The 26,081-nt window shown below is 34.9% G+C and overlaps 3 protein-coding genes across 4 annotated transcripts; all 3 read right to left on the reverse strand.

Moving 5' to 3' along the window:
- Window positions 1–1,181: 1,181 nt before the first annotated feature.
- Window positions 1,182–4,098, reverse strand: LOC137728987 (sedoheptulose-1,7-bisphosphatase, chloroplastic). Its single transcript, XM_068467803.2, has 8 exons — window positions 3,882–4,098; window positions 3,433–3,552; window positions 3,042–3,227; window positions 2,704–2,785; window positions 2,357–2,578; window positions 2,042–2,142; window positions 1,872–1,943; window positions 1,182–1,651 (listed from the first exon to the last, which is right to left on the reverse strand). The coding sequence occupies exons 1-8, from the start codon at window positions 3,999–4,001 to the stop codon at window positions 1,373–1,375; spliced, it is 1,182 nt and encodes a 393-aa protein (XP_068323904.2). The 5' UTR covers window positions 4,002–4,098; the 3' UTR covers window positions 1,182–1,372.
- A 546-nt stretch (window positions 4,099–4,644) lies between these two features.
- Window positions 4,645–11,921, reverse strand: LOC137729142 (nucleolar complex-associated protein 3). 2 transcript variants are annotated; one of them, XM_068467985.2, is made up of 13 exons: window positions 11,638–11,921; window positions 10,978–11,150; window positions 10,673–10,863; window positions 9,914–10,122; window positions 9,331–9,433; window positions 8,930–9,093; window positions 8,125–8,263; window positions 7,549–7,722; window positions 7,325–7,458; window positions 6,319–6,636; window positions 5,791–5,930; window positions 5,613–5,710; window positions 4,645–5,287 (listed from the first exon to the last, which is right to left on the reverse strand). In XM_068467985.2, the coding sequence occupies exons 1-13, from the start codon at window positions 11,802–11,804 to the stop codon at window positions 4,778–4,780; spliced, it is 2,520 nt and encodes an 839-aa protein (XP_068324086.2). In that variant the 5' UTR covers window positions 11,805–11,921; the 3' UTR covers window positions 4,645–4,777. The 2 variants fall into 2 exon arrangements, with proteins under 2 accessions (XP_068324086.2, XP_068324087.2); XM_068467986.2 differs by having other exon boundaries at window positions 10,673–10,860; window positions 11,638–11,887.
- An 11,667-nt stretch (window positions 11,922–23,588) lies between these two features.
- Window positions 23,589–25,150, reverse strand: LOC137730109 (uncharacterized). The gene is made up of 2 exons (XM_068469174.2): window positions 24,842–25,150; window positions 23,589–24,293 (listed from the first exon to the last, which is right to left on the reverse strand). Exons 1-2 carry the CDS (start codon window positions 25,064–25,066, stop codon window positions 23,754–23,756), a joined length of 765 nt encoding a protein of 254 aa, XP_068325275.1. The 5' UTR covers window positions 25,067–25,150; the 3' UTR covers window positions 23,589–23,753.
- Between the last annotated feature and the right edge of the window lie 931 nt (window positions 25,151–26,081).

Consider the following 26,081-nt stretch of genomic DNA (forward strand, 5'->3'; position numbering starts at 1 on the left):
AAATAGTAGCCCTATATAATAAAGAGTTCAAAGGTTTAGAAGGATCGAAGCACAACAAATCAAATACCATGGTAGGAACTTGCCTGAACGAAAAGACTAAAACTATGAATTTTCCCAACGCTATAATTTTCAGTGTAAATTGAAAGTAATCTCTAAGTTTTGTTTTGAGAAATGAAAGCATGAGTTGAAACAAATAGGAGTTGGAAATAAAAGGACTCAGCTTCTAAACATGAGGTATCATTTTCTACAGCTTAGGGTTCCTTCTAACGAGGTACGTGCTAGCTTTTTTTTTTTTCTTTTTTTTCTTTTTTTAAAGTACAAAAAAAAAAGGAGTGGGGGTGGGGAACAACTGGTGGCAATTTACGGTTATCTATCACTTTCGAGAACCGGAAAGACTCACGGAGGCATTTTAGCCTCTTCCTGACCACAAGTTTGACTTCCACACAAGTACGTGCTAGCTTAAATATAAGCATATGGTATCTAGTTGTTGTGGTTAACTTCTGATATTGCAATTTGATCTTAGTAGTCTTGCAAATTGTGCAAAATCCCTACTAATATTGCGAATAACTCTTAATACTTTTACTAAATATACAAAGTAAAATTTTGTTCAGACTCGGTTTTTTCTCAACTGTTCTCTCTACTTCCGGCGGCTCCACCATGTATTTGTCGGTGTCTATTTCCTACCCGACTATTTTTTTTTCCCTGATATTTTCGGTGAGCTATGAACCAACTAAACCACCAAATAAAAGTAGGTACCGGGAATCAAACCACCATCATATCTCTCTGTTCAATCTCCACTATTTCCAATTTGTAGTAAACATGTTTAGTTTGATGAGTCACGAATCATGATATGGTTGGAAAAACAAAATTATGGATTAGGGCATTGCATATTGGGCCTAAAAGTTGGTTCGAGACCAGTTAAAATAGTCCAACATTTCTGTTATCTTGTTATTTTGCATGAAAAGTACATTGCTTTGTGACCTTTTCCAACTTTTGCAAAGGTTTTTTGGGTGACATTTTTTGTGTCTGCACAAGGTAGAGACAGACAGTTTTGTTTTCGTGCATTCACTCAATGGGTGGTAAATATATCGTCTTAGTTATTAAGAAAAACAGAGTATTGTCAATACATAATTGGCGTAGTAACTCTTTGTATATCTTTTAATTTCTGCAGATAAATTCACTTACTGTAATCCACCTCCATAATTCTCAGAGAGTAATGAGTTCATAGAATGTTTTCAACAATTTTTACTTCTCAATACAAATCCAAACCTTGTGTCTCTAATTTCACAATAACTAGTTGAGATATATATATAGCTTCATTTTTTCCAACAAAAAAAAAAATGTTGAAATAATGAACAATGTAAAAGTTCTACTAAGCAGCAGCTCCGACAGGCACTTCCTTGAGCCGGGATGATCCATACAAAGTTTCTTCAAAGCGGATAATCTCGTTCTTTGATCCATAAGCAACTTGAGTTCGATCATCAAGGTTAACGACTATTTTATCGAGTACAGACTGATGTCCGTCACTGCTGAACCCTCCAGCATTCTCAACCAACAACCCTAATGGAGCAACCTCAAACAAGAGTCTTAGCTTAGCCTTGGTAGTTGGAGATATCACATTAGTGAAGATACCCTTCTCCTTTACAATAATCTGCAGACCAAAATTATGTTTAACTTTTTTAGATCGATGCAATAGTAGCTTAATAAGTATAAATTAATAGTGGATGTGTCATATTGGAGTGATTGTGCTCTCCTAAGCACTCAAGTCCAAATCCTCCTCCTCAATTTAGATTAATATAAAATAGAATAACGCATGTATGAAGAGAAAATTTTAACTAAACTCAAACATGGCAGTTGATGTAAGTAAAGACCTGGTTAACATCTGGAACCATTCCTCCAGTGTATCTCAACGTGTACTTTTCTTTCAAATAGTAGTCAATCAACTGGTAGATGAAAATTCAAGAAATTGCCCCATCAGTAAAAAAAATTTAACAGTCCTCTAAAACAACTGTAAAATAAAATAAAAGAAATAGGAAATGACCTTGCTGTAGTCAGGGTTGTCAAAGGTAGCTCTCAAGTTTCCAGGAGAGAAGAGCTTTCCTTCACCAATTTCTGTGGTCTCCTTAACATGTTGCCATTTTCCTGACCAATGCATTTATAGAGAAATGAGAAAAAGTATGTGGGAATCCGTTTGATAACTATTTCGTTTTAGTTTTTCATCTTTTGTATTATAGGTACAGGAAAAGTATGTGGGAATCTATGCATTAAGTTCAAAGCTTATAACAGAAGTGAGCTATCAAATTATTGTTCGAGAACAACTTTACATGGAATTTAATTCTATGATCTGAAAACTAACCTTCATCAAGAAGAAGGAATTCGTGGGTGCCGGGGAAGCCTTTAACAGCAAGAACATATGTCGTTCGAGGCCCATAAATTCCCATGGCTGCAGCAACCTGATCTCTTCCTGTTACCCCAGTTAACTTATCTCCTGGCCACACCCCGAAAATTGTCCCCACTGTGAAGTTCGTGTCGACGATGCTGGATCCATCCAATGGATCAAAAGCAACACTGAATCCACCTGTTTATGTTATGTTTAACTTGTAAGTAACCTTCTCAGACTCTCAGTCATCCCTTTTAAAATCTGCAATGTTCAAATATTGTGTGCTCGATATGAATATACGAGTCAAAATAAGAGTAGCAGACCTTCAACTGGGCCTCCCATGTCTTGGAGCTCAGGAACTTCTTCAGAACAAGCATATTTGCAGACATGTGAGTAAGTTAAGGCCTACATGTTCAAACACATAAATCAGTTTTCACAATAGAAGAGAAGCGACTTCTTTTCTGCGAATTTCAAATCATCCCATATATCTGTCATTCTGATACCATGTCAAGATTTCAGAGAGAATTGCCTCGATGATGCAATTATAAGCTTGTAACATCATTCAATATAAGTTGTATTGAATTTCTTCATGTAACTTTCTAATGTGTGACTTGACTTTATATTCTTCAACATTATAATATATACAAAGATTGAGTCTGACCTCAAAAAGAAGCTTATCAGCAACCATATCCACAGCAAGCTGCTCATCTCCAAAAGAATTCACACATGCTGTTCCTCCACAAGATGCTGTCCTCACTTTATATCCAATGGTCCTCAATGCTTCCCCCATTGATATCAACAATGTGATCAATTTCTTATCTGGGGTTGCCTTGGTTAAGAATTCCTCCTACAACCACAAATAAGTTAATTAACATATAATTCCTCTTAAAGCTCCAATTAAAAAAACCTTTTTGCCTAAACTGGTTGTTAAGCTCTTTTCTCTAAAGCCGCTTTTAACTTTTAGGAAATAACAATAACTACTCACAAAGTTCATTTTTTTTTTACTTTTAGGAAATAACAATAACAAATCACAAAGTTCTTTTTTGTCTTACCAAGCTATCACCAATTGCACATTTGGGAACAATTGAAGTGTTCTTTGTCTTCAAAACTTTTAGGGATGACTTTGGCACCATCCGCAATGATTCCCCAAATAGAGAGCTTGTTCTCAACACCTGCCATGCATTCACAAAACAAACCCTTTAGTTGCATTCACAAAACAAACCCTTTAGTTAACTTCACTCACTATTTTCATTTGAGCGCCATTTGAGCACATGTCAAAAAACCAAATCTATTAAATAGACGTCATATGCATCTATTTTTTTATAAGACAATATTCTAAAGAGGAATTCGAACTTGGGTGAAAGGCGACAGGTACACTGTCCTAACCAACTAACTTAACCTAGGTCTGGATAGAAGTTACTTGCATTCACATGCCAAAATATGTGCAAGCATTTATGTACGTCTATTATATTAATGGCTGAAAACACCAAACAATTAATACCTTGGAATTGAAGGATGGAGAGATGGAAGCAGGAGAGAAAAGAGAGCTTGAATGCTGAGATGAGACATTATTCCGCACTGGAAAAGCTCCCCTGGCATAGCATGCAACACTGGTCTCCATGTTTGAATATTGAGCTTCGAATCAAGCAAGTCTACCCCTGCCAGTATGCCTTCTTTGCTCAAGGGTTCTTCCTTGGGGCTTGGAAACTTGGAATAATGAGTTGGGATTGTGGATATATAACCAGCTAATAGTGTTTTGCCACGTGGCACATGCTAAATTTGGTAAGCTGAGAAAGTGGCTTGGGGTGAGTTAATTAGCATCACTCAAATATCTGTGGCTATGCTATGGTCCCCATGAAGGGATACGGTTGAGACTTGAGACCCCACTTACAAGAAATGTGTTGACTTCATGGGAGCTCCACTCTTCATTTTGTTTGTGTGCTTTACTAGTTGATGGGCATAAGCAAATTTGGAGTTCAACGACCCAATCAGTTGAGAGCATTCATTTTTGTACTCGAGGTCTCGAGTTCAACACTATTGATTGTATCAAAGAAAAAGCAGCTTAGACATCTTCCTTAAATCATTGGCGTTAGACAGTGAATGAAGGAATCATTGGAGCATTAATGAACACTAACATTAGTTAAGACCTAGAATTTAGGATAACAAGTTGGTCTAAATTCACATGTCTATATATTCCAATAACATTTCAACCTTCTATATCATTTTTTAGCAAGAGTAAATGATAAAAAGTGAGATGGATAAACTTTGTTAACAAAAAAGCCGAAATATTAATTAGAATGAGAAGAATATTACACATGATTCCAAAATGGAAAGAACATATAGTGAACAATAAGCTCGTACATTTGCCTGAATACAAAATTTTCAAGACCAACAACGTCATTTGACAGTTAACGAAGTTTTCCTTATCTTGGTTTTCGGCTTTTTAGCCTTCTTCTGCTGCTTATACTCTTCATATAACTGTATGGATGATGTGGTACTATCTAGCTTAGCCCTCAAACTCTGATTCTCCTTAATGTCACGAAGAAGCGTAAAATGAGCAGACAGTTTCTGTCTCACATCATCTTCATCAATTGGACTTGTATCTGCAGACGGTTCTATCCCAGCTAATAATGAAGACCCACTTCCTCTTTTTCTCTTGTTAGTTGATTTTTTGATGTCATTTGGTGGGTTGAAAGACTCCTGCCTCTCCAAGGAATAATCCATGAAAGCTTGTTGAGGAGAAATGGTAGAGAGATAAACCTGGTTATGAGCAGTGTTCATGGTTGATATACTGGAAGCCATATTTGAGATAGCTGGATGATAATGCTGGGCGAGAAGATTGAGTTCCCAAAGAACTGAAGCAAGAGCGCCACTTAAGTTGGGGTCTGAAGCATCTGGGTGATATTTCTGTGTATTGGGAGGGAGAGAGGAAGAGAGAGCAGAAGAGTTGAATCAATCAATATAACGAGATTATTAGCGTAATAATTCCAAATGTACCAAACCAAAAGCACATATAATAAAAAATCATTTATAAATAAAAGGAAACCACTATATAAATCACTTTAATGAAGATTGCTTTTTGAATTAAACACTTTAAGATGGTTTGTGCCTCTTTACCGTGGATCAGAATTTAGATAAAAGCTATGTTGAATAGCAGACAAATCTTGGCTCCAATTTATTAAATATCATGAAGCATGATTAACGGACGAACAAGAGTAGCATGAGAGCTTACTGCGACGGAACCGGACACTGAGCCACCTCCAGCATCATTTTCTAACAGATTCCGGCACTTGACATTCTTCAGAAGAAGATGTTTTAAAGTAACCAAAGCTGCAAAAGATCAGAAGGGAACATGGATAAGCAATCCATGACAAGGCATTGATTAGCTTCATTGCTTAACAATAACATACCAGCCATGGACTCAGCAGATCCCGAACATAATGAGAATGTAGCCAAACGCTTTACAAATGCAGCAGCCTTCTGCATGTCATGTTGTCTATCATCACACAGCATCATCTTCAAAGCTTCAGCTAATACTTCGCCCTGATCTCTGCTTCCATAAATACAAACAGTAGAAAAAATGTTTAGCTAAGTCATTAAAATGATCATAAAACATAAACCACACAGAAACCCAGAAAAAGATGTGTGTGTGTGCCCGAGAGAGAGAGAGAGAGAGAGAGAGAGAGAGAGAGATAGAGAGAGAGTGTGTGTAAATTTGACCTAGAAAGCATGCACTTATACTAAGGTGAAAAATCAATAAACCATCATGGGAAACAAGCTTATCACAACAAATATTTCAGTAGAAAGATGCAAACTTAGTTTCATAACTCCAGCATATATGGGTCTAGGAATCTGGGAATGTTTATCTACTTCATCTAAAATGTGGTAGAGAAATGTTTTACCATAGCAAATTTTGGGATTTTAAGTTTGGTACATACCTTCCAGGCCTATATTCAAGTATAATATTGTAAAGCTGGACAAAGAAGTCCTGAAGATCAACATTTAAGGCATCAAGATTGCTCCTCATCACTTTAAATGCAACAATGCAGCAGTGGAGGCGTTCAGATACAGTCAAGCATTTTGATGTATTCTCAGAATCACTACCAGCAGAAGCTAGCTTTTTCAGATAGTTTATAAGATCCCCCATGAAATCCAAGTCAATTAGATGCGAGAACTTTCCTAGTCCTTTCAGACACGGAGCAAGTAAAGGATGGGGCTCAGGTGTACTCGTAGATGAACCAGCATTTGCTTCAGATCTGAGTGGATAAAAACAGGAAATTGATCGATTCATTTGAAATCCTAAATATTGAGGAAGTAAAAATGTCATCAACTACCCAAAAGCAAATTATAAATGCTTGCCACTTTCATATTAATGAGAGACTCAAAAACTGAATACATCTCCAATTTCAAATATCACTCTCAAAGCAACCATTACTGCTTGTGAATATCTAGTTCGTCAAAGTAAAGCACATGCATTCAGCGTATTCATAAAGAAGCTCATTCATGCCGTCTACAAATTAACATAGAAGAATATTCATGTTTACCAAAAGGTAGAAAAATTATGATACACGAATACGATCAACAATAACTAGATTACTTTAACAATAAATAGCTTCAAAATAACAGCAGTATTAATGACAAGCAGAGGAGATGGATCTTATGAAGGACAGAATCAGATACCAAGCTCCTTTATGGGCTTGGCTAAGCACTTAAGGCATATACATTTCAAAATCATCTACATTGGCTGGGACTTTTGCGTTGAATGCAACTTATTTCTTGTCAAGGAAATGCTGTCGGTTATGCTATGATATGTATATGAGTACACAGGTTCCATATATTATGAGCAATCTGCTATTTCTTGCTCTAGTTTGTTTTTTAAGCTAAATTAATCTCATAGGATATTTCATATTGAAAGTTATTAGAAAATCATGATGCGTAACAAACCTGGTAGCTGATTGCATTGTATGTTTCAATATACGAAAATATATTTCAAATACAGCAGAAAGTGTCTCTGTCTGCATTCCTCTCCGCTCCATAACATCTGGGGCAAAAGCAACAGCCTTGTAATCGGCAACAACCTATGTATACATTACAAACGTCAACATGTTGAGGAGCAAAAACACTGAAACAAGCACAAAATCAAGAAGTCAATGGAACAAATAAAACACCTCCTCTCTTGTCTTCGCCAATAATTCTTGCCTACTCCGTTTCTTTTCATTTTCCTTCTGTTGACGAGCCTCCTCATAATGCTTCTTTTTCTTACTTTTCTTGCTTTGGGGTTTAAATTTCTCATCTCTTGCAGCCCTCCCAAGATCCTCATCAAATGACAGAGACAAGAAAACCTGCACAAGTATTCAAAACAATAAGCATGGAAATTGACAACATGCATCATGTAAAGAAAAATTACCAATAAGCATGGAAAGGCCCTCTACATTTGCTAACGTAAAAAAGTAAAGCTCCGTTTAAACAAAAATAAATAAATAAACCTGCCATCTAGTTGTCTGAACATGGAGTCCAAGAGTAGATGACAGCCACAACAATGGAACTAACACTCATATCTTAAATCCGTACAATCACAAATTCATAAACATCTTTATGGCTAAGTTCAAGGTTATTGTTATGAAACTACAGCATTGATCATATTTCTCTTTAGGAAAGGCAAAACAATCCAGAATTGAGTCAATCAGCCAAAAAAATTTGCATAAACAGAAACATAATTAACAATTAGAAAAGCTATCGCATGCCTCCAATGAATCAGGGTGCATTTGGCAATTCTGAGCTTTCACATGGTTTGCAATTAATCGAACAGCCTCCACAGTAGCTTCGCCATTATGTTTTCCCTCATTTGTAAAAAGTGACTTTACGGTTGAACAACATAGTTTCCTGTTATCAAGTAGTTCACGATTAGATGGATGAAAGAGTGAAAAAGAAATTTGGGTATGATTGTTGACACACTTATCATGTGAGTAAATAAGCGACATGCATCGACCCAGACATGAGCTACATGTGTAGACTGGAATCAGCGACGAGGTATTCTCTCAACTTCATTATGAAAACTACAACACATCCATACATCTGAATCTTTTCTATGCCTACATATGTATATTTTTGCATTCAAATGTATCTTTCCATGAGAACCACACCATGGTCATTAATATGATTATGAAATAAGAATCATATCTTTATATATATTGACAAAACTGATTAATACCCTTTACAATTTTAAACACTTATTACTAAGTGAATGAAGGTGTTTCAACACCCATGGTTTTGTCACAAGTCCTTAACCGCAAGCTTACAAACCTTTATGGTTTTTTCAAATAAAAGTAAAATTGAAAATCTGAAACAAAGAACTCGTTTCCACTCAAAACCTTTTCTTAATCCTAAAGTATAATAAATGCTTCTGATGCTCAATTCTAGAGCTCATAAGTGGATTCCAACTTTAAGACACTCATTTTCCAAATTCTTGTGTCAACCATCAAAGGCACCTTGTAAGTTTAATTACACAAAGGACAAATTAGGGATTAAAGAGTAAAGATAGAGCAAAACCTTACAACATCATCTGGGGAGCCTATGTTTCTGATTACAACACCTAACAAGCTCTCCCGGAAGTTGAAGTGGGGTGCTGCCTCAAGCAATGTACAGATACAGCGAAATGCAACATGTTGAAAAGAGGGCTGTTTTTCTAATGCTGCCAACTTCTGCAGGTACGCCTGAGAATGTGCATTAAAGGAGAAGAAAAATAACATGATTCATACGTATAACTTGTTTAGTTGCTACCATACACTATCACAGAATATTGAACCAGTACACTTAAGCGTACAATCAGGTTTCACTAGCTTAAACAAAGGCGTAGCATATCCACTAGAAAAACAGAATTAAGAAACAGAAATCATAACAACACTCAAATGCTAATTTTCCATCAAGACTCCATAGAAAATATTGCCAACCTTGTACACAGATAGCAGTGTTGATTCATACAGCCGCATTTTCTTAACATCCTTTGAAACCTTCATTTCCAGCTCCTTCTCAGTAGGAAGCCTAATCCGGTATCTGCAATACATGAAAAAAAATAAATAAATAAATAAAGTTCAAATCCAAAATTGGAATGCAGATAGAAAAGATGTTGATCATGAGTAAAACAAGCACAATAGTTTGCAACCCGAGTTTCATACTTCAACACAAACACGGAGTGTCCAAAAATAACACCCAGACATATAGTACAAGTATGTATTTTTAATTTTAAATATTAGGACAAATTAATGTATATTCAATAAAACAATATTCTTCCAGTGAAGAAAAATATGAAAAGAACAGAAAACAATAAAAACCAACATAGTAAACAAAAACATCAACCCTATATAAGTTTCTCAAGAGAAATCAATAAAATAACAGTTGCTTTTCTCTGAAGGCATTTTCCCCCAAGGACAAGGGAGTGTTAGAAATTGATCGGCAACAACTTTTATGCAAAGCAGCATTTCAACAACTCATACAAGATCAAATGTACATCATTGAACAGAACAGTGGTCCTACCCAGGAATAATGTCTTTAAACACAGCCAACAAAGATAGGAGTCCAAGTTTGACTATTGCATGATTATTATCTTTACACATTTGTAACACCTCCTTCAAAGATTTTATATTAGACTCTGGATCAGAAAGCAGCGCCATTCCCAGCTCTGCAAGTTTATTCTTCTTACTTTCAAATGCTTCTTCAGCTGTAAGATCTTGTTTAACCTCAGCCTGAACGAAGAAGAAAGGTTACTTTACATGAAACACATAAAAAAAGCTGAATAGAATTAAGTTATATCCTCCATACCACATTATCAGATGGACCTTATATTCAAAATAAGCAGATATAATTAATAAACAAATAACTTCATTCACTATTACCAACTCTAGTCCTTTGAGGCTGACAATACACAACTCGTAACTTCTTTCTTTCATGCCTTATTATTTATTCATTGAATGAAACTTGAAATTTGAATGCATATTTGATGAGCATGTAGAAATCTATATAGAAATTGGTAAATGGACAACCCTGGTAGATGTACATCATTACTTTGTCACACGTGATTATCTTGATTAATGTCACATATTGTAACATAAACTTACAGAGCATCACCATTTCTTGGGATGTATTGGATTATTTCTCCTTTTCTTTTGAAATATAAGTTCTACTATTTCAGGTTATTCATTGAACAACGTATTATCAAGACAGTTGATGCTATATGTATATCCTTAAAAACATCAGGAACATAATAGAAGAATAGCTAGTCCAATCAGATGATACCAGCACTGCTTCTTGCAGAGTTTGTTCGACTTCAGGTTCAGCATCCTTCCCTTGTTTTTTTGCCTCTTTCTTACTTTTCTTGAGCTTTGCCCTCCTTTCAGCCTTTGTCAACTTAACTATGCCTTTATCTGCAGCGCCACTGGTTTCCTCTTCAGTGGGATCATTCTCGGATAATTTTGGTGTCTTTGCTGCTGCACCACGAATTTGAACAAATCACACTCAGTATACATCCAAACACCATTCAAAGACAACTGCCCCACCTCACATTTTTCCGAACTAGAAAAAAGAAAATACTAATAACAAACCTGTTCGATAGTAGAGTTGTCCATCTAAGGTTTTAACAGGAAGGGCATCTACACGATCAACTTGAAGCTCAGTATCCTCCTCTTTTTCTTTCTGCAAGGATTTCCTTTTTAAGCGCTTTTCATAAAAAGCTTCCAAAGCATCCTCCTTCACATCGGCAACCCGGGTAACATGCCTTTGTACAAACACAAATGTCGATCAGAAGCTATAACGAACACAAAATTAGAAATCAAGATAGAAGAATCAACAGAATGTAACCACAAAACGCCTTCACTGCCAAGTATGAAAAGATTGACATAACTTGCAAGTTGCAACTAAAAAACAAAGTCCTTTTCTCAATCATTCCAGTTGTAAATTAAAACCCATTTTTGAATCGAAAAATGTTACAATTGTAAAGCTCCACTTCGTAGAACCAATAAAAGAAATCCAATTCAACTGGTTATTTACCAATTCAAAACTTAGTAACAGAACCAACATTATCATTCACATAACCAAATTAACAACGAAAAGAACACTTCTGTTGCTACGAACAAAAATGAAACTAAAATTTTCAAAATATAGACCCATTCAATGAAATTTCATATAATATACCATCATAAATGTATACATAAAGAAAAGTAATCAAAGGAAATTAACCAGTTAATAAGATAAATGGAACGAACTTGGTAATGGATTGGGTGTCCAAGGTGGAGAGGAAGCCAGCGTATTCTTTGTTCTTGTCGACGAAGTCCTTGTCCTCGTCGGAGATTTCAATTTCGTCCTCTGAGACCTCCGGTGGGAGATCAGGAGGTAGAATGATTTTCTGCTTTTGCTTCCTCTTCGCCCCCATTCTGTACCTAAAACCCTAACCGCCTGCTTCCTGGTCGATGATTTTGGGGATTAGGGTTTTGTGTTTATCAGTAGGGTTTTAGACAGTCTCAGAGATAGAGAAGGTGAAGATGAAATCTCAGCTGGCTAAACTGTGGGCCCAATTTTGGTACTTGTCAGCCCATTTCCTAGCTTGAGCCCACTAAAAAGGGTCCATTGGAATTTTAGTACATTTGAAGATATGGGCTTTTAGGTTTTAGAGTATGTGATATGGCCAAATTTTTGGTGGTCATCTGTAGGAAAAATTTTTAGGTGTTCCGGGTACACCAAAAAATTTTGGTGTACCCACACTCATTAAAATTTGATTTTATTATTTTATTGAAAAAAAAGTGAGGGTAGGGTCCACCATTATGAGTGAGGGTACACCAAATTTTTTTGGTGTACCCGGAACACCCAAAAATTTCTCCATCTGTAGGGTGGGCGCGGGTCGAGCTAGGTTCATTTTTGGTATGATGGATTCTGACTCAACTTGTTTTTTGTAATCGAGTCCCAGTTGGTCTGACTTTATGTATTTTTGCAAATGGAACCGGTTCATTGGATTTGTTTGACGCGGTCTTGTTGCTATAGTCGAACAGATCCGTTTTCAATCATATGTGGAAAGAGAACCTCTTCGGATCTCTTTCACCAAGGCCACCGGATGAAATGATTCGAGTCTTTCAAATTTCATCCAACGGCCAAAAATTATTATAACTTTTAAGGGATCAAAACAGGTGGGCCGTTCGATGAAATTAGCATAAAAAAAACAACAATATAAAAATGAGACTAGAGAAATTAGCAATATACTGGATCAGTGATCATGATATTTGATAGCAAAGTAGGAATCTAAATATTTAATGATAGCGATACTAACACTACTAAATACAAATATTTTGAAAGGAAAAGGAAAATTGAATTTCGATGGTAGCAGTAGCAAGCTACAGATCATGGTATTCCCAAAACCCCCGGTGGAAGCATTGTTATGGGAAAACTTAGTTTTAGTCCTTGTTAATCTGAACAGTTTGCTTAGTGCTTATCCTCTAAAGATCTGGGTCTGGTTACCCGCATATAAGAAATATGGACTCGATTTTACACAAGATGGAGCTAACTCAAACCGTATTGAAAATTAAAACGAAGAACTGGATAGTTTTGCATTGGACAGGGTAATGTGAGATATAAAGAGATGATAAAAATTAATGCTGAGTAGAATTTTTTGTAATAATGACCGTTTAATCTAGTTAACTTTGTATTCATTTAATTTAGAAGAAATTTTGAGCTCAAGTAAAATGAACGAGGTTTGCTGCATTTAAAAAAAAAAGTAATAAAGGTTGCTAAATTTCCTTTTGACTAAACAAAATAAGATTTTTTTTTTAAAGGGTTTTTATTACAAATGATCATTGAGATTGATCAAACTCATTATTTTAGTCCCTCACTTTCAAAATCAATCAACGTCGTCCCTGACATTCACCACCCCACATTAATTTGGTCCTTATATTAAGATTCCGTCAACTATTTTGTTAGTTTGTATGTAGAACCCATGAATCAAAGAAATGGTGACACGTGGATTACACAAAATGAGGGTTTTTATCGCAAATGATCCCTGACATTGATCCAACTCCTCATTTTAGTCCCTAAGTTTCAAAATTTGATAAATTTGGTTCCAGACTTTCATTACCACACATCAATTTAGTCATTCCGTTAAAATTTCATCAATATTTTTCGTTTATGTGCTGATGTGGTCCAACTAGTCCAATCATATGCCTTCATGTGGATTAACTATAAGAAACCTATTTTTTTTTTTTTTTAAGAGTAAACCAACAGACGAGTATTCCGTGTTGGCATTTTCTCGCATCCCACAACCCCAATTGGAAAATAAAAATAAAAATTCAATCTAAATTTGATAAAATCGAATCCAAATTCAATTCAAGTTTGATAAGATTATAACAAACTAGAGAGAATGAGGAGTGAGTTCAGAAGGCCAAGTACTTTAGTAGTGTCATGGTGCCTTCCCTTTCTTTTTGAGCATACCATGATGTAGACGACGATGATTTTTTTTTTTCTTTTAGTTTTGGTCTTTAGTTTTTTATTTTACTTTTAGTTTTAAATTTCTAAAAAAAAAATTAAAAAAAAAGCTTCTTGTAACTAATCCACATGGCGCTATATGATTGGATTAGTGGGATTAAAAATATAGACGATACTTTAACGGAAGGATTAAATTAACATGCGGTATTGAAAGTTAGGGACCAAATTTATTGATTTTTGAAACTCACAGACCAAAATGAGGAGTTGGATCAATGTCAGGGATCATTTGCGATAAAAATCTTTATTTTGTGTAATTCACGTGTCATTATTTCATTGGATTCGTGGGTCCCACATACAAACCTACAGAATAGTCGAAAGGACCAAATTGATGTGCGGCAGTGAATGTTAGGGATGCCATTGATTGATTTTGAAAGTGAGGGACCAAAATAATAAGTTTGATCAATCTCATGGACCATTTGTGATAAAAATCTTTTAAAAATGAACCAGCTAATGACGAAGTCATGACAATCTACTATTTCTTGGGTAGGAATGATTCAGAGACCCTATCTTTTTTCATTTTGGGGTGTCACTATCAAACTAGTTTTTTATTATTATTTGACTAAAGATATGAGGTTTATTATATATAGACACAACACAAGGAGTGAAGAACTCCAAAGAAGATAAATCGTTTAACAGATATTATTCATGAGATTTGAATTTAGAACTTAATGTCGAAAAGTAAACTCCCATGTTGTTTGCAATTTCCAAGTAACAAAAGTTTTCATCGCTGCAACTAGGTACTTAACCTTTGACTTGTCCATTTCGTTGGCGCGCGCACCCACACGTGCATTTTCTCGAACAAAAAAGTGTGTTTAAACACCACCACATATTGACATGAAAGAAGAAGGCTTTGGGTTGTGTTGTCTGTTGTGGTCCATTTCTTCATTCATTCAGATTTAATGTTGTGTTTTGACCTTTCAACTCCTGCCCTCCCTCTTTTATAGATTGTAACCATAAATTCCAAGTCTCATTAATGTGGAAGGTTTTTTTGGTTGAACTAATCCAATAATGTTGATGCTGACACACTAAAACTATATTCAATTCTTCATGAATAGTTCTTTGTTCATGCGACTGGATCTAGTCGGTCGGATTAGAATTGGAGATATTGAACTCGAGTTTGTGAGAAACTCTCGCCGCCACCCTAGCTCTTTAATTTAAGCCCTTGTATTTTCGTTTTTGTTGATGTTGTTAATTTCTGATGTGAATTCGGCCGGTCGTCTCCTTCATTTTTCTACGATCATAAAGTTCCTGGATCTTTTTCGTTACCTTTTGTCCCCCGAACAAAATATGTAAAGTCCCCTTTTTTTTTTTTGGGTTGGGGGGTTGGGGGGTAGATCCGGAAGCCTGTTTGAAGTGCTCCCCATGGCTAATTATTGTCAGATGGGGTCCAAAAGCCTGTTTGAAGTGGAAAGTTTCTCCCTTAACTGGGGTGTCGTAAGACGCCTTTCTACCCATCCGCCCAAGTAAGATAGTTCAATCAGTCCGGAAGCCTGTTTGAAGTGCTCCCTATGCCAATTCTTTAAGGTTTGATTTGATGATAACTTATTAACTTTTTGATGTGTGCGCGCTCGCGTGCGAATACTTGAATTTCTTTGTGGGGAGAAAAAGAAAAATGCAAATAATATATAAAATCAACAATCAGAATTGTTCAATTTATTAATCTTCATTTGAAGATCAATCCTATAAAAATTGTTCAAATTCGAAATTATTCAATCATTCAAATGTTTCAAATAAGTGGATGGTACTTACACCATCGATTTGTTCTATACAGTTGAATGATTAAATGATTTTTCGATTGAAATAATTTTTTGTATGGTGATATTCAAATGAAAATTAATAAATTTGAAATGTTCCGATTATAAAATTTGTTTGGTAAAAATACATTACTCATAAGGGGGAATGAGCTTATCCCTTAAGAGCAGTTCCACCCTTAACACAAATGTGCCAGCACCCAGCGCATTTAACCACGTAGTGAACGGTGATAGACCCCAATGAACAGTAATAGGTCAAATGCATCTCCACTCCTAAAACTAAATAGCCTAATCAATTTTATTAAAATATTATTAATTGTTATTATAAAAGAATAATTTAATTTTTAATTCTTCTTCCCACTTTTCTCAAAAGGGTCTCTCTGGACTCCTACTTTTTCTTCCCTGATATACACAAGTCCTTGTTTATATGTCAATTGGGTTTCAAATTTCAAATTCCATCCACTTTGTTTCTCTGCAGAAACATCAACTTCCATTGACAAAGGCCATTGAATCTTTGATGGGACATCATCATTGTTGCAGAAGAGAAGCCCCATCCTCGTAGCCAGGTCTGGTTTTCTTGGCGGTGGTCGCGGTCTTTCTTCTTCTGTCGTCTTTGATCTCCTTTGATGTTGAAACCCCGAAATTTGAGATCAATTGGGGGCTCATAGCAACGATGTTGCTGTTAGCGGTTGTGCATTGGTTGTTGTCGGAAACTCCCAAGGCGCCATGTTTTGTGCCTCCACCCTGTTGCAAGTGTAGGCTCGAAATCAACCTCAGCCCCGTGGAGCTCTGCACCAAGAACCCGGAATCAACCTCCCCATTCGGATTTGTAGGAGCTCTGCACCAAGAACCCGGAATCAACCTCAGCCTCGAGGAGCTCTGCACCAAGACCTCTCTGCTACGCGTTGATTGTGCGGGAGGTTGATGGCTCGACTGACATCAGATGGCTCGGCATGTGGGTCTGTCGATTTTAGGTTGGTCTCTTACCTGGCTTGGGCTGGGTGCCGGTCAAAATGATGGGCTGGTTTTTTGGCTGGGTGCTAGCCTATCAGATCCTCGGTGGAACTGCTCTAAGGGGGAATGCAAGTACTATTCACGAACTAATTCAAAGTGTTTTTAAGTTGCATTCGATACAAGATTTTATGGATCACCAAATAATTGTTTAAGGGTAATGAGACCAATTTTTTAAAACCAAATGATGTGATTGTAGATGATTTGATTATTAACTAAGTGTCGATTAACTTGTTTGTTTCTTATTAGTAGCACATCATTTGGTGTACAAATTTGGTCTCTCTAGCAATACCTGACATACATCAAATTGTTTAGTCATTCGTATGCATAAAACAAATAAACGGTTCATCATGAGGATACTACCCACTCGTTTGAATGTTCTTTTAAAATGATTAAAATCGCTTTTAGAGAAAATATCTTTTGGTTCCAAAAGCACTTTTAAGTGCTTTCTACATGAAGCACCAGTTATATGCTTCTTCAAAGAAGCACTTTAAGTGTTTTTCCAAGATTTACAAGCATTTTGCCTAAGGATTGTTTCCAAAAATATATTTACCAAAAGTGCTTTTAATTATTTTAAAAGCACATCCAAACGAGCTCTACTCTTGTTACTAAATTTGTTGATTGGTTTGACACGTATGGATGACTAAACGGTCTTCCAATTGAATGATTTTGCATATATGATTTTTACATGATGATAAAGAGAATGAACAGTTGCAATTATAATGTTTGCACGATAAAAATACGTTAGTCATAAATGAGGGATAATTAGGTTTCCCATAGAGAGAATACAAGCATTATCTTCTTTTTAATTTCTAATAATTTTAGAAACTCTGCGTGAGTTTTACATCATAAATGAGGGATAATTAGGTTTCCCATAGAGAGAATACAAGCATTATCTTCTTTTTAATTTCTAATAATTTTAGAAACTCTGCGTGAGTTTTACGTTGTAGACTTGTAGTTTGTATTTAGGTAAGTTTTGTGGTCTCCTTTTTAAACAACGGACACTCACGCCATTCTCCAAGCACCGTATGTGAAACTAAAAAACAGAAGCTCAGTTGGCCAATAATCAAATGAGTCCATCAACTCATGAGTTTAATTAGTTTTATTTTTATTTATTAATAAATTTAATAGAAACTCTCCCATGTCATATATTTTTCCAACTCTAACGTATATTATAGTGCTATTTCACCACTTACCTATCCTATTTTCCTACCGCATTGTAAAGAGAAAAATGTAGACAAAACTACGAGGCATCGAAGAATTATGCAAGCCAAATTACACTAGTTTAAGAGTTGGATTACTATTATAATCTTACTTTTCTCATTTATAACCTCAACAAGTTGAATATCAGAATACGCAACAAACTAACTGAATATAAATAATAATAAAAACTTTATTAAACAAAGAAATAGGAAATTGCCAAGAATGCTACATGAACCGTAAAAACTACATTGCGATATTCTCAACTGAATAACATGTATGCTATTTATAATAAACTAACCCTAACCCTAAAATATTAAAAAAAAAAAAAAAAAAAAATCAAAAATCAAAAATCAAAACTCTAATACTAACGAACTAAGCCCAAAAAACCAAACAGTAAGTAATCCTAAATAATAATATTTTTCAACACAACGTGCATCATCGTGGTTATGTATTTGCTCTTCCCCTTCCTCCAGCTAGAAGGGGTTTCTCAATTATCAAATATTACGCATGCCTTGTTATCAGATTTAATATGACGCACGCATTCAAACTTACAATTCTACTCTACAATAGCTTAGATAAACAATCTACCAACAACATTTTTAACAATCTAAAAATATAAGAACATCTTTAAAGGAGATCTCAAATTTTAAATATACTTAAACTTAAAATTTATGTGGCAGTTTCATCTTTGTTTTTTAATTTTATTCTTCACCGAATATGTTAAATTAAACTATTATTTATTACATATTTACTTTTCATAATTGTAATAAGTATTTTTAGAACAAAAAAATAATATGAAAAATTATTTATTAATCACTACAAATAGATTTGAAGTTGTTGTCAATCTACATCATACCACATAGGAATTTACATTTCTATTGGAATACACTAGTGTTGTATTTTTTTACTGTTATTGCTGATGTGAACTTTTTGACTTTTCCTTTAGAGATGCTCTAATACATTAGTCTATTTGGAATAAAAAAGAATTCCTTCTTAATGAAAGAAAAAAGTCCTATTGTTTGAATAATTTTTTTTCTTATGATCTTTCAATGATAATAAAGATAATAAACAGTTCATGTTACAATGTTCGTACGGTGAAAATACATGAGACAAGTAGGTTCCCATGAAAGAACACAAGCGTTATAATTCTAAAAAAGATACAAACTACGTGAGGGTTATTTGGTGGTTTATATTAAGTGAACGATATTGTTGTTGTATCCAACTTTTAGGATATATTTTTTAATGCATTTCCACTTATATTATGACACATATTGTATCATCTTATGTTCCGAGTACACTGAAAAATCACTCATCCTCAAAGAGAACTAGGATTAGTTGGTTGGGTTAGGTACAACTAGCTATATATATCACTCAAAGTTGAAATGCACTCACGACAATATAAGGATTCACATGAATCCCAAATGACTCCCACTTATTATAAATAGTCAATATATTTATGTAATCCTACCAACAAAATGTACTTGTATGGAAGATGTTTCAATTTAACCTAGCCGGACCATATTCGAATTTTTGCACCTAAGTTTGAATCACTTTTGCTATCACGTTGGGCCATAATTTAATTTCTTCCCCTAAGAAAGATGGGCTAGGGTTTTAAGTTTCAACCCAACAAAAAGGAGAAAATTTTCAATGTGCTGAGAATACGACTCAAAATACCAAGTGTTATAGTACAAGTGGTTGAAAAAAAAAAAAAATTTAAGTTTCCAACCAATTGTATTATTACACTTAATGTACGATACTCGACGATGTTTCCGGCACACTGTTTTCTCCCCAAAAAGAACTAGTTATCTGGATGTGAAGTACATATCTCAAATGGTTGCATCCATGTGTGTAATATGTGTATATTATACTATATATAATGCCAATAAGTGTGATGATAACTTTGGAATTATCCATGCAAAACATGTAGCATGAGAAAATGAATAAATAAAATAATTAAAATAAATTGTGACAAGAAGGTTGGTAGGCAAAACTTGAAGGAGTGTGACGAAATTAAATTCTCATTGAATGTCTGTTAGGTATATTAATGAATTGGTCTGCTAAATGCACATAATTAGCTCCACGCAGGAAGCCATTAAACGATATCACTTTGACAAATTGTAGTTGAATGCTATTTTCAAACATTTATGGGATACAACCATATTTTTTTGACATCACTATCCCTTATTTTAATAGCCGTTTGACCCTGAAACTCTTATCCTCGTTGAAAATTTACCCTTGGAATATTTTTTTTTTTGGTAAATACCCTCTTGAACTATTTGAAATCAGCTCATTAACCCATAATCATTTGATTTTATAAAATTTCATCAACTTTATCGTCAAATACTGGGACAATTTTACTCTCTAGAGTGAATCACGTGTGGTCATGTGCCAGTATTTGATGGTAAAGTGGATGCATTTTCATCAAATTTGAAAGTGAGGAGTTAATTGACTGATTTCAAATAGATCAAAAAGTTAATTTTCCAAAAAAATAGTTCATAGAGTCAATTTCAACTGAGATGGTAATTTAGATAGTCAAACGACAGTTTATTCCTTACTTTAGTTACATACACGCCCCCGACATCAAATATCTCTCTACTCTCTTTACAAAGAGCAATTTGTATTGTATGGATACACCATTACAGTGGTATCTTGTGTTAATAATACATGATAAGTTAACACATCTTTATAACATTGACACAAAACTCTATTGTAGCAGTGTGCTCTCGATACGATGATGGAGAGAGAAAAAAACACCAGTACATTCCCTATTCATGTGATTTAATGCGAAGGATGGCCTATGTGTTGAAACATTTAAATGTTCAAAATACATGGATACAAGTCCCAATCAGAGATTAATGAGTTTCCTTAATTAGGCAGGTCCTCGCTACATTTTCATAGGTGACATAACTACACAAAAGTATGTACTTATCTATGTACACTTTATGTATGTGCTTGTATTATGATGACTTCATGTATACATACATGATATACGCACATACACATGTAGGCAACCGATTGATCCGGCATGTTGCCAGTCCCACGTGGTGTGTTGATGGTCGACCGCTCGTCTCTCGTCTACTAAAATCAAATCGGGTTCGTCAAAATGGAGTCCCGTACATGAATGACCCTATTATACGGTATATGATACATATACAATATAAGTACATGTAGATGAGTATTGATGAGGATTATTTGGATAAAATATACCAAGAGAGGACAGTCAGGAAGAGGAGGGTGTGTATTTAATAAGGCATGAATGCTAGCATGAGCATTTATAGGCCTAACCTGAATTTGGAGAGGTTTTTCAGCGTGTCGGAAACATGATCTAGTATACCAAATGTCACAGCACAAGTGGTTGGATACTTGAAAAAGAAATTTTCGACCATTTGTATTATAACACTTGATTTATCGGGCCGTACTTCCAACACACGGAAAAATTTCTCTTGAATTTGTAGCTCATGATCCTCTTTCCCCTTGATTAATTTTGGGAAGAGTTTTTACTAGCATTATTTCCTTTCTGAATTATAATCAAATTAAGAAGGGGCGCCATAGTAGGTGAGAACCCAATGCTACTCTGCTTTCAAAACAAGACCAAAAAACATGTGTAGATATTGTGGTGCAAACCCTTGACGTCAAATTTTGGTTGGGAATTTGGTGATGCGTGTTTAAATAGTTGAAACGGCCGGGGGGACTTATTGTGATGATGGCAACACTCAACAAGGAACCTTAAAACTCATTAGATTCATTACAATTAGATGGAGAAAAATAAAACAAAAAACAAAATCATGGGTTTTATTTTGATGAAGAACACATATTTTGCCCCCACAAAGATAAGATTATGGTGAGTAAAATTAGTCTGATTGTAAGAGGCTTGTAGCTTAAGTTATTATGAGTGTTTATTTATGCATTCGAGCAATGGCGGAGCCAGAATTTTATGGTAATAGGGTCATATAATTTAGCGAAAAATATCATTGGATCATTTTGTTGAGCTTCTAGTGAGTACCTGCCGAGTTTTGCTGCATCATGTCAATTTTTCCGAGGCCTATCGAGTGAAGGTTTTCATCAACACGAGAAATATGAGAAGAAAGACAAAGGTAAGAAAGAAGAAAATCTACAAGTAACAATACATGGGGTTGCACAAAAGAAGCAACGGTTTGTAATTTAATGTTTTTTGACTCATTCTTTTAGTTTGTCATAGTTATGTTTAGGGTTCATACACAAGTATACAGATAAATATACTTGAAGTTGTGAAGCTATTGGAGTCATGAGCAACCAATGACCCTATGTTTGCTCTGCCACTACATTTGAGGTTTTACATTTGAATCTCTCCTCCCCCAATAACGTTCAACCAAAAATAATCATCATGCTTGTTTTGCAATACATATTCATGATCTATTACATGGTTTGAAGACCCACCTGATTTCATTGCCGATGTTTTTGCCTGAGGATAGGTGAAATATTACTCAATATTTGATCTATCTATTTTAGTGTGTGGAACTATTTTTCATATATTATGCTGAAATCTCCACAAAGTTTTAACGAGACAACATTATCATACCATATTCTCTTATATCAAAGGACTTAAGTAAAACAAGTTTGTCATCACCGTGACATTCTACCATTTCAGTTTAAAAATACAATGGCATGTGAAGTTTCTTTGCACAAAATCTTGCATTATTAGACCTGAAAGCCACAATTGTGATCAACACGTTATAAGTTGTTCTCCTCGTACAAATATATTTTTCATCAAATGCATATCGCACTCACTTTCGAATAAAAAAGAAAAGAGTTTAAGGCTTTTGATTTTATCATATGGAAGTTGAAAACTACTACCAAGTTTGGTTAATAGGAAATTTGAAAAAACAGGGTGGATGGAAGTGAATGGTATTTTTCTTGGGGCGGTGGCAACTGTAAAGCATCCTCAAGGTTCATTAAATCAGATTTTGATTATTCAAACTTAAAGTGCATTTACTGCAGCTGATTATGACATTATGTGTCATAATAGAAGGAAAATGATCCTCTTCGGATCCACTTTGTTGGGATTCCTAGGATCCCCACATCATAATCGTTTATTGTACATCGTGCGATTAGTTTTCATCAAATTATATTTCTTTTTAATTTTAAATAAAAAAAGTTAAATGATTTAAGATCGTAATATACACGATGAATGGTTAAAACTAGGAATCCCACAAAGTGGATCCGGATGGGATCCAATTCTATAATAGAATAGGTGATTGCAGACGTAATTAAGTTGGCTAAAATACTGTACTCAATCCTTTGCACTCAAAGTTAAATTTATATCTCAATTTAAATAAATTAGAATATCACTCGAGAACATTACTTTGCTTTTCTTTGCCAACAGATATGCTAAAATACATTCAAGTTCTGCAAAATATGCTAGACATAAAACACTTCCTCTTTTTGGCATACCATTGTGGTCCAACAGCCATGTATGATGTATATATAGCATGCTGCCAATAACTTGCCACAAAAGCAACAACATTAATGCAGAAACCAAATTTCATAAAACTTTTTGTACCTCAACACGGATTTAATATTAGCTTTGTACCCGAGCTAGTGTGCTCTTCTCTATGCATCCGATTCCAAATATTCTTTCTCGTGTTTATATGATGAATTTAATGTAAATTATCCGCCGTTTATCAAAAATAAAATCAATAATACACAAGCAAATCAAATTTGGGAAAAATAATGAAGGCATAAACTGATGCAAGTCTTGTAAATTATGCTAGAAAAAGCAACCAACCTTTTGAATGTACATATACTCTTCTATAGGACTAACAGATCTAATTCTTCAAAGAAAAAAGACTAGTTGTAGAATATCATATACAAAAATCATATCAATCATGATGAACAAGTCTTCCTTCCTCTCAATTTGATCTGTTGAGATCGATCCGAGGTTTCTTCACCGTTGGCAGCGGAACAACCGAATTGCACCGAGGACATTTAGGGTTATTTCTCATGGTGAGTACATAAGATAAGCAACCAGGGCACCCTGCTGCAAATGGTGATGCAAATTGCTTGTCCTCACTGTCACTGTCCTCCTCCTGAGTTTCTTTGATGGGTGACGACGACGATGAGTAAGTTGGCGAAGATGACATCGATGACTTCAACATGGACGAAGACCGCCTCTTGATCGGCTCCTTCTCTGCTCTTTCGAGGGCGGATTTTACCTTGTCCAAAGTGCATAGGCTCTGGTAATTGCATGAGGGTGGTGGTGATGATGAAACTAACTTCAAATCAAGGTTAGTGCTGGTTTCATCAAAGAGATTTAGTGGGATTTTCGACGACGCCGATGGAGGGAAGTTCAAATCTTGCATCTTTGGAACTGTTCGATTGGTTTGGCTCTTTTGATCTGAGTTTGAATGTGAATTTTGGGCACTGCACCTTTGAAGATACACTTTCCCTGACTGCAAACAATCAATATACAAATATATTAAGCACATAAATAAATAATAATAAAAAGGTGAGTTGAATACTTACAATTAATCAATTTACTGACATAAAGATATAGCTTTTAAAGAAAGTAAAATGGGATTAAAACTTGCAGAGCATTGAAGAACATCACCAAATTAATTGATTAAGTACAGAAATATATCCTCATCCTATTAATTACAGACCCTTTTGAATTTTTTTTTTTTTTGTTGAAACAATATCAATAAATAATTACAAAAGATTGTAACGACTTTCTCAGCAACCAAACAGACATTTCCAAATCAATGAATTATGCAAAAGAAAACACATCACATACAGACAATATCAGTTAAATTCATCAAAGAAACAGAATTGAATGTCATGAAATCAGAATTCAAAGCAACCTAATCGAAAACAAGAAAACAAGAACACAAAACCACATCAAAATCAAGTTCCCAAGTTTTTCCCACCAAGAAATGTAAAAACACACTGTTTGATTGATTCTCTGGAAACAAACATGACCCAGATGAGAAAATCGACCAACCTTCAAGTCCAAGCGCTTTTCCCAGCCATTGGGGACCTGCAAGTCGAGGTCCAGTTCCTGGGAGTCGTTGGGAAGCTTGGAAGAAGATGACCCACTACCACCAAGCAAGTCTCTTGTAATCAGAGCCGTTGATTCCTCACCACTAGAATCACTCCCAACGCTCAGATGTTGGTCGTCGCTGTACCCACTAAGAACCCGAAACAGAGAGCTAACATCAGCAGCCATTACTGGGGCCTTACAGAGCTTCGTTTTCTGAGGGAGAGAGAGAGAGAGAGAGAAGGGAGGGTCTTTGGGATTTTATAGAGTCCAACTGTATATGGTAGTAAATAAATATAGCCCGTTATGTAATATTTAAAAAATAAATTGGAAATAAATTAGAAAATACATTTATGTTATTTATTGATTGCTAATTTTATTTGCTATTATTAATATTAGTTTGAATTTGAATTAAGCTAATAATAAATCTAATTGAATTTAGTTAATGCGTTCATTTATTGTTTGGGATATTAATTGATGGGGTTGTGGAAGGGGTGGGAGGAGAATTCAAGGAAAGGAGGCACCTAAAGTTATGGTAGGCATTAAATGCTTTTGGAATAGGCTCTCTTCTTTTTATTTTATTTTTTTATTTTTATTTTTTGAGAAATATTGGGAAGATTCTTTTAAAAATGAAATTTTCTGTTATTTTATAAATTGATATTAATTTCAGTTTCAACAGTATAAAATATTGTCTAAAAAATATAAGGTGTTAGAGAATCCATAAAGAGTTCTACGTTTGAGAGAATCCCCTTAATATTTTTCTATTTTTTAAAGCTTGTTTGAGATTGTTTTTATATGAAGTATTTCTACTCATAAGCGTTTGTAAGGTCATCTCCTATGGGAGATGCAAAATGACCATTTTAAGGCATTTTACATCCTTTCTTTATTAGAAAACTCTCTAATGGCAGAATGTAAATTTGCCATCTTCGTCGAAAAATGTAAATAATAAAAACTAAATTTGCATTTTTTTTTTACGTATTCTTAAAAAAAAAAAAAAAAAAAAAAAAAAAAAAAAAGAAAGGAAGACACTTGAAAATACATCATGATGAAGCATCTGATAAGTGCTATTTCGAAAAGCATTCTATGACCGAAAGTTGCTGAAACAAACGGAGGAGAGAATCGACTCGTTCAGTATAATTCCCTACTTCTAAATTTTTCTGTCCAACCGAGACATCAAAATTGACTTTGAGAGCACTGAATTTAG

This window comes from Pyrus communis, chromosome 10, assembly GCF_041283825.1.
Source record: "Pyrus communis isolate YQ-2024b chromosome 10, ASM4128382v1, whole genome shotgun sequence".
Classification (NCBI taxonomy): Eukaryota; Viridiplantae; Streptophyta; class Magnoliopsida; order Rosales; family Rosaceae; genus Pyrus; species Pyrus communis.

What these genes read in the sequence shown, in the direction of transcription:
- LOC137728987 (XM_068467803.2), bottom strand. Translation starts at nt 4,001, where the DNA reads ATGGAGACCAGTGTTGCATGCTATGCCAGGGGAGCTTTTCCAGTGCGG. An exon ending in CTGATAAGCTTCTTTTTGAG is followed by an intron (nt 2,786 to 3,041) that starts GTCAGACTCAAT and finishes TTGAACATGTAG; the next exon opens with GCCTTAACTTACTCACATGT. An exon ending in ATTCCTTCTTCTTGATGAAG is followed by an intron (nt 2,143 to 2,356) that starts GTTAGTTTTCAG and finishes TGCATTGGTCAG; the next exon opens with GAAAATGGCAACATGTTAAG.
- LOC137729142 (XM_068467985.2), bottom strand. Translation starts at nt 11,804, where the DNA reads ATGGGGGCGAAGAGGAAGCAAAAGCAGAAAATCATTCTACCTCCTGAT. An exon ending in ACAACTCTACTATCGAACAG is followed by an intron (nt 10,864 to 10,977) that starts GTTTGTTATTAG and finishes TTCGTGGTGCAG; the next exon opens with CAGCAAAGACACCAAAATTA. An exon ending in ACAATGCAATCAGCTACCAG is followed by an intron (nt 6,637 to 7,324) that starts GTTTGTTACGCA and finishes TTATCCACTCAG; the next exon opens with ATCTGAAGCAAATGCTGGTT.
- LOC137730109 (XM_068469174.2), bottom strand. Translation starts at nt 25,066, where the DNA reads ATGGCTGCTGATGTTAGCTCTCTGTTTCGGGTTCTTAGTGGGTACAGC. An exon ending in AAAAGCGCTTGGACTTGAAG is followed by an intron (nt 24,294 to 24,841) that starts GTTGGTCGATTT and finishes GATTGTTTGCAG; the next exon opens with TCAGGGAAAGTGTATCTTCA.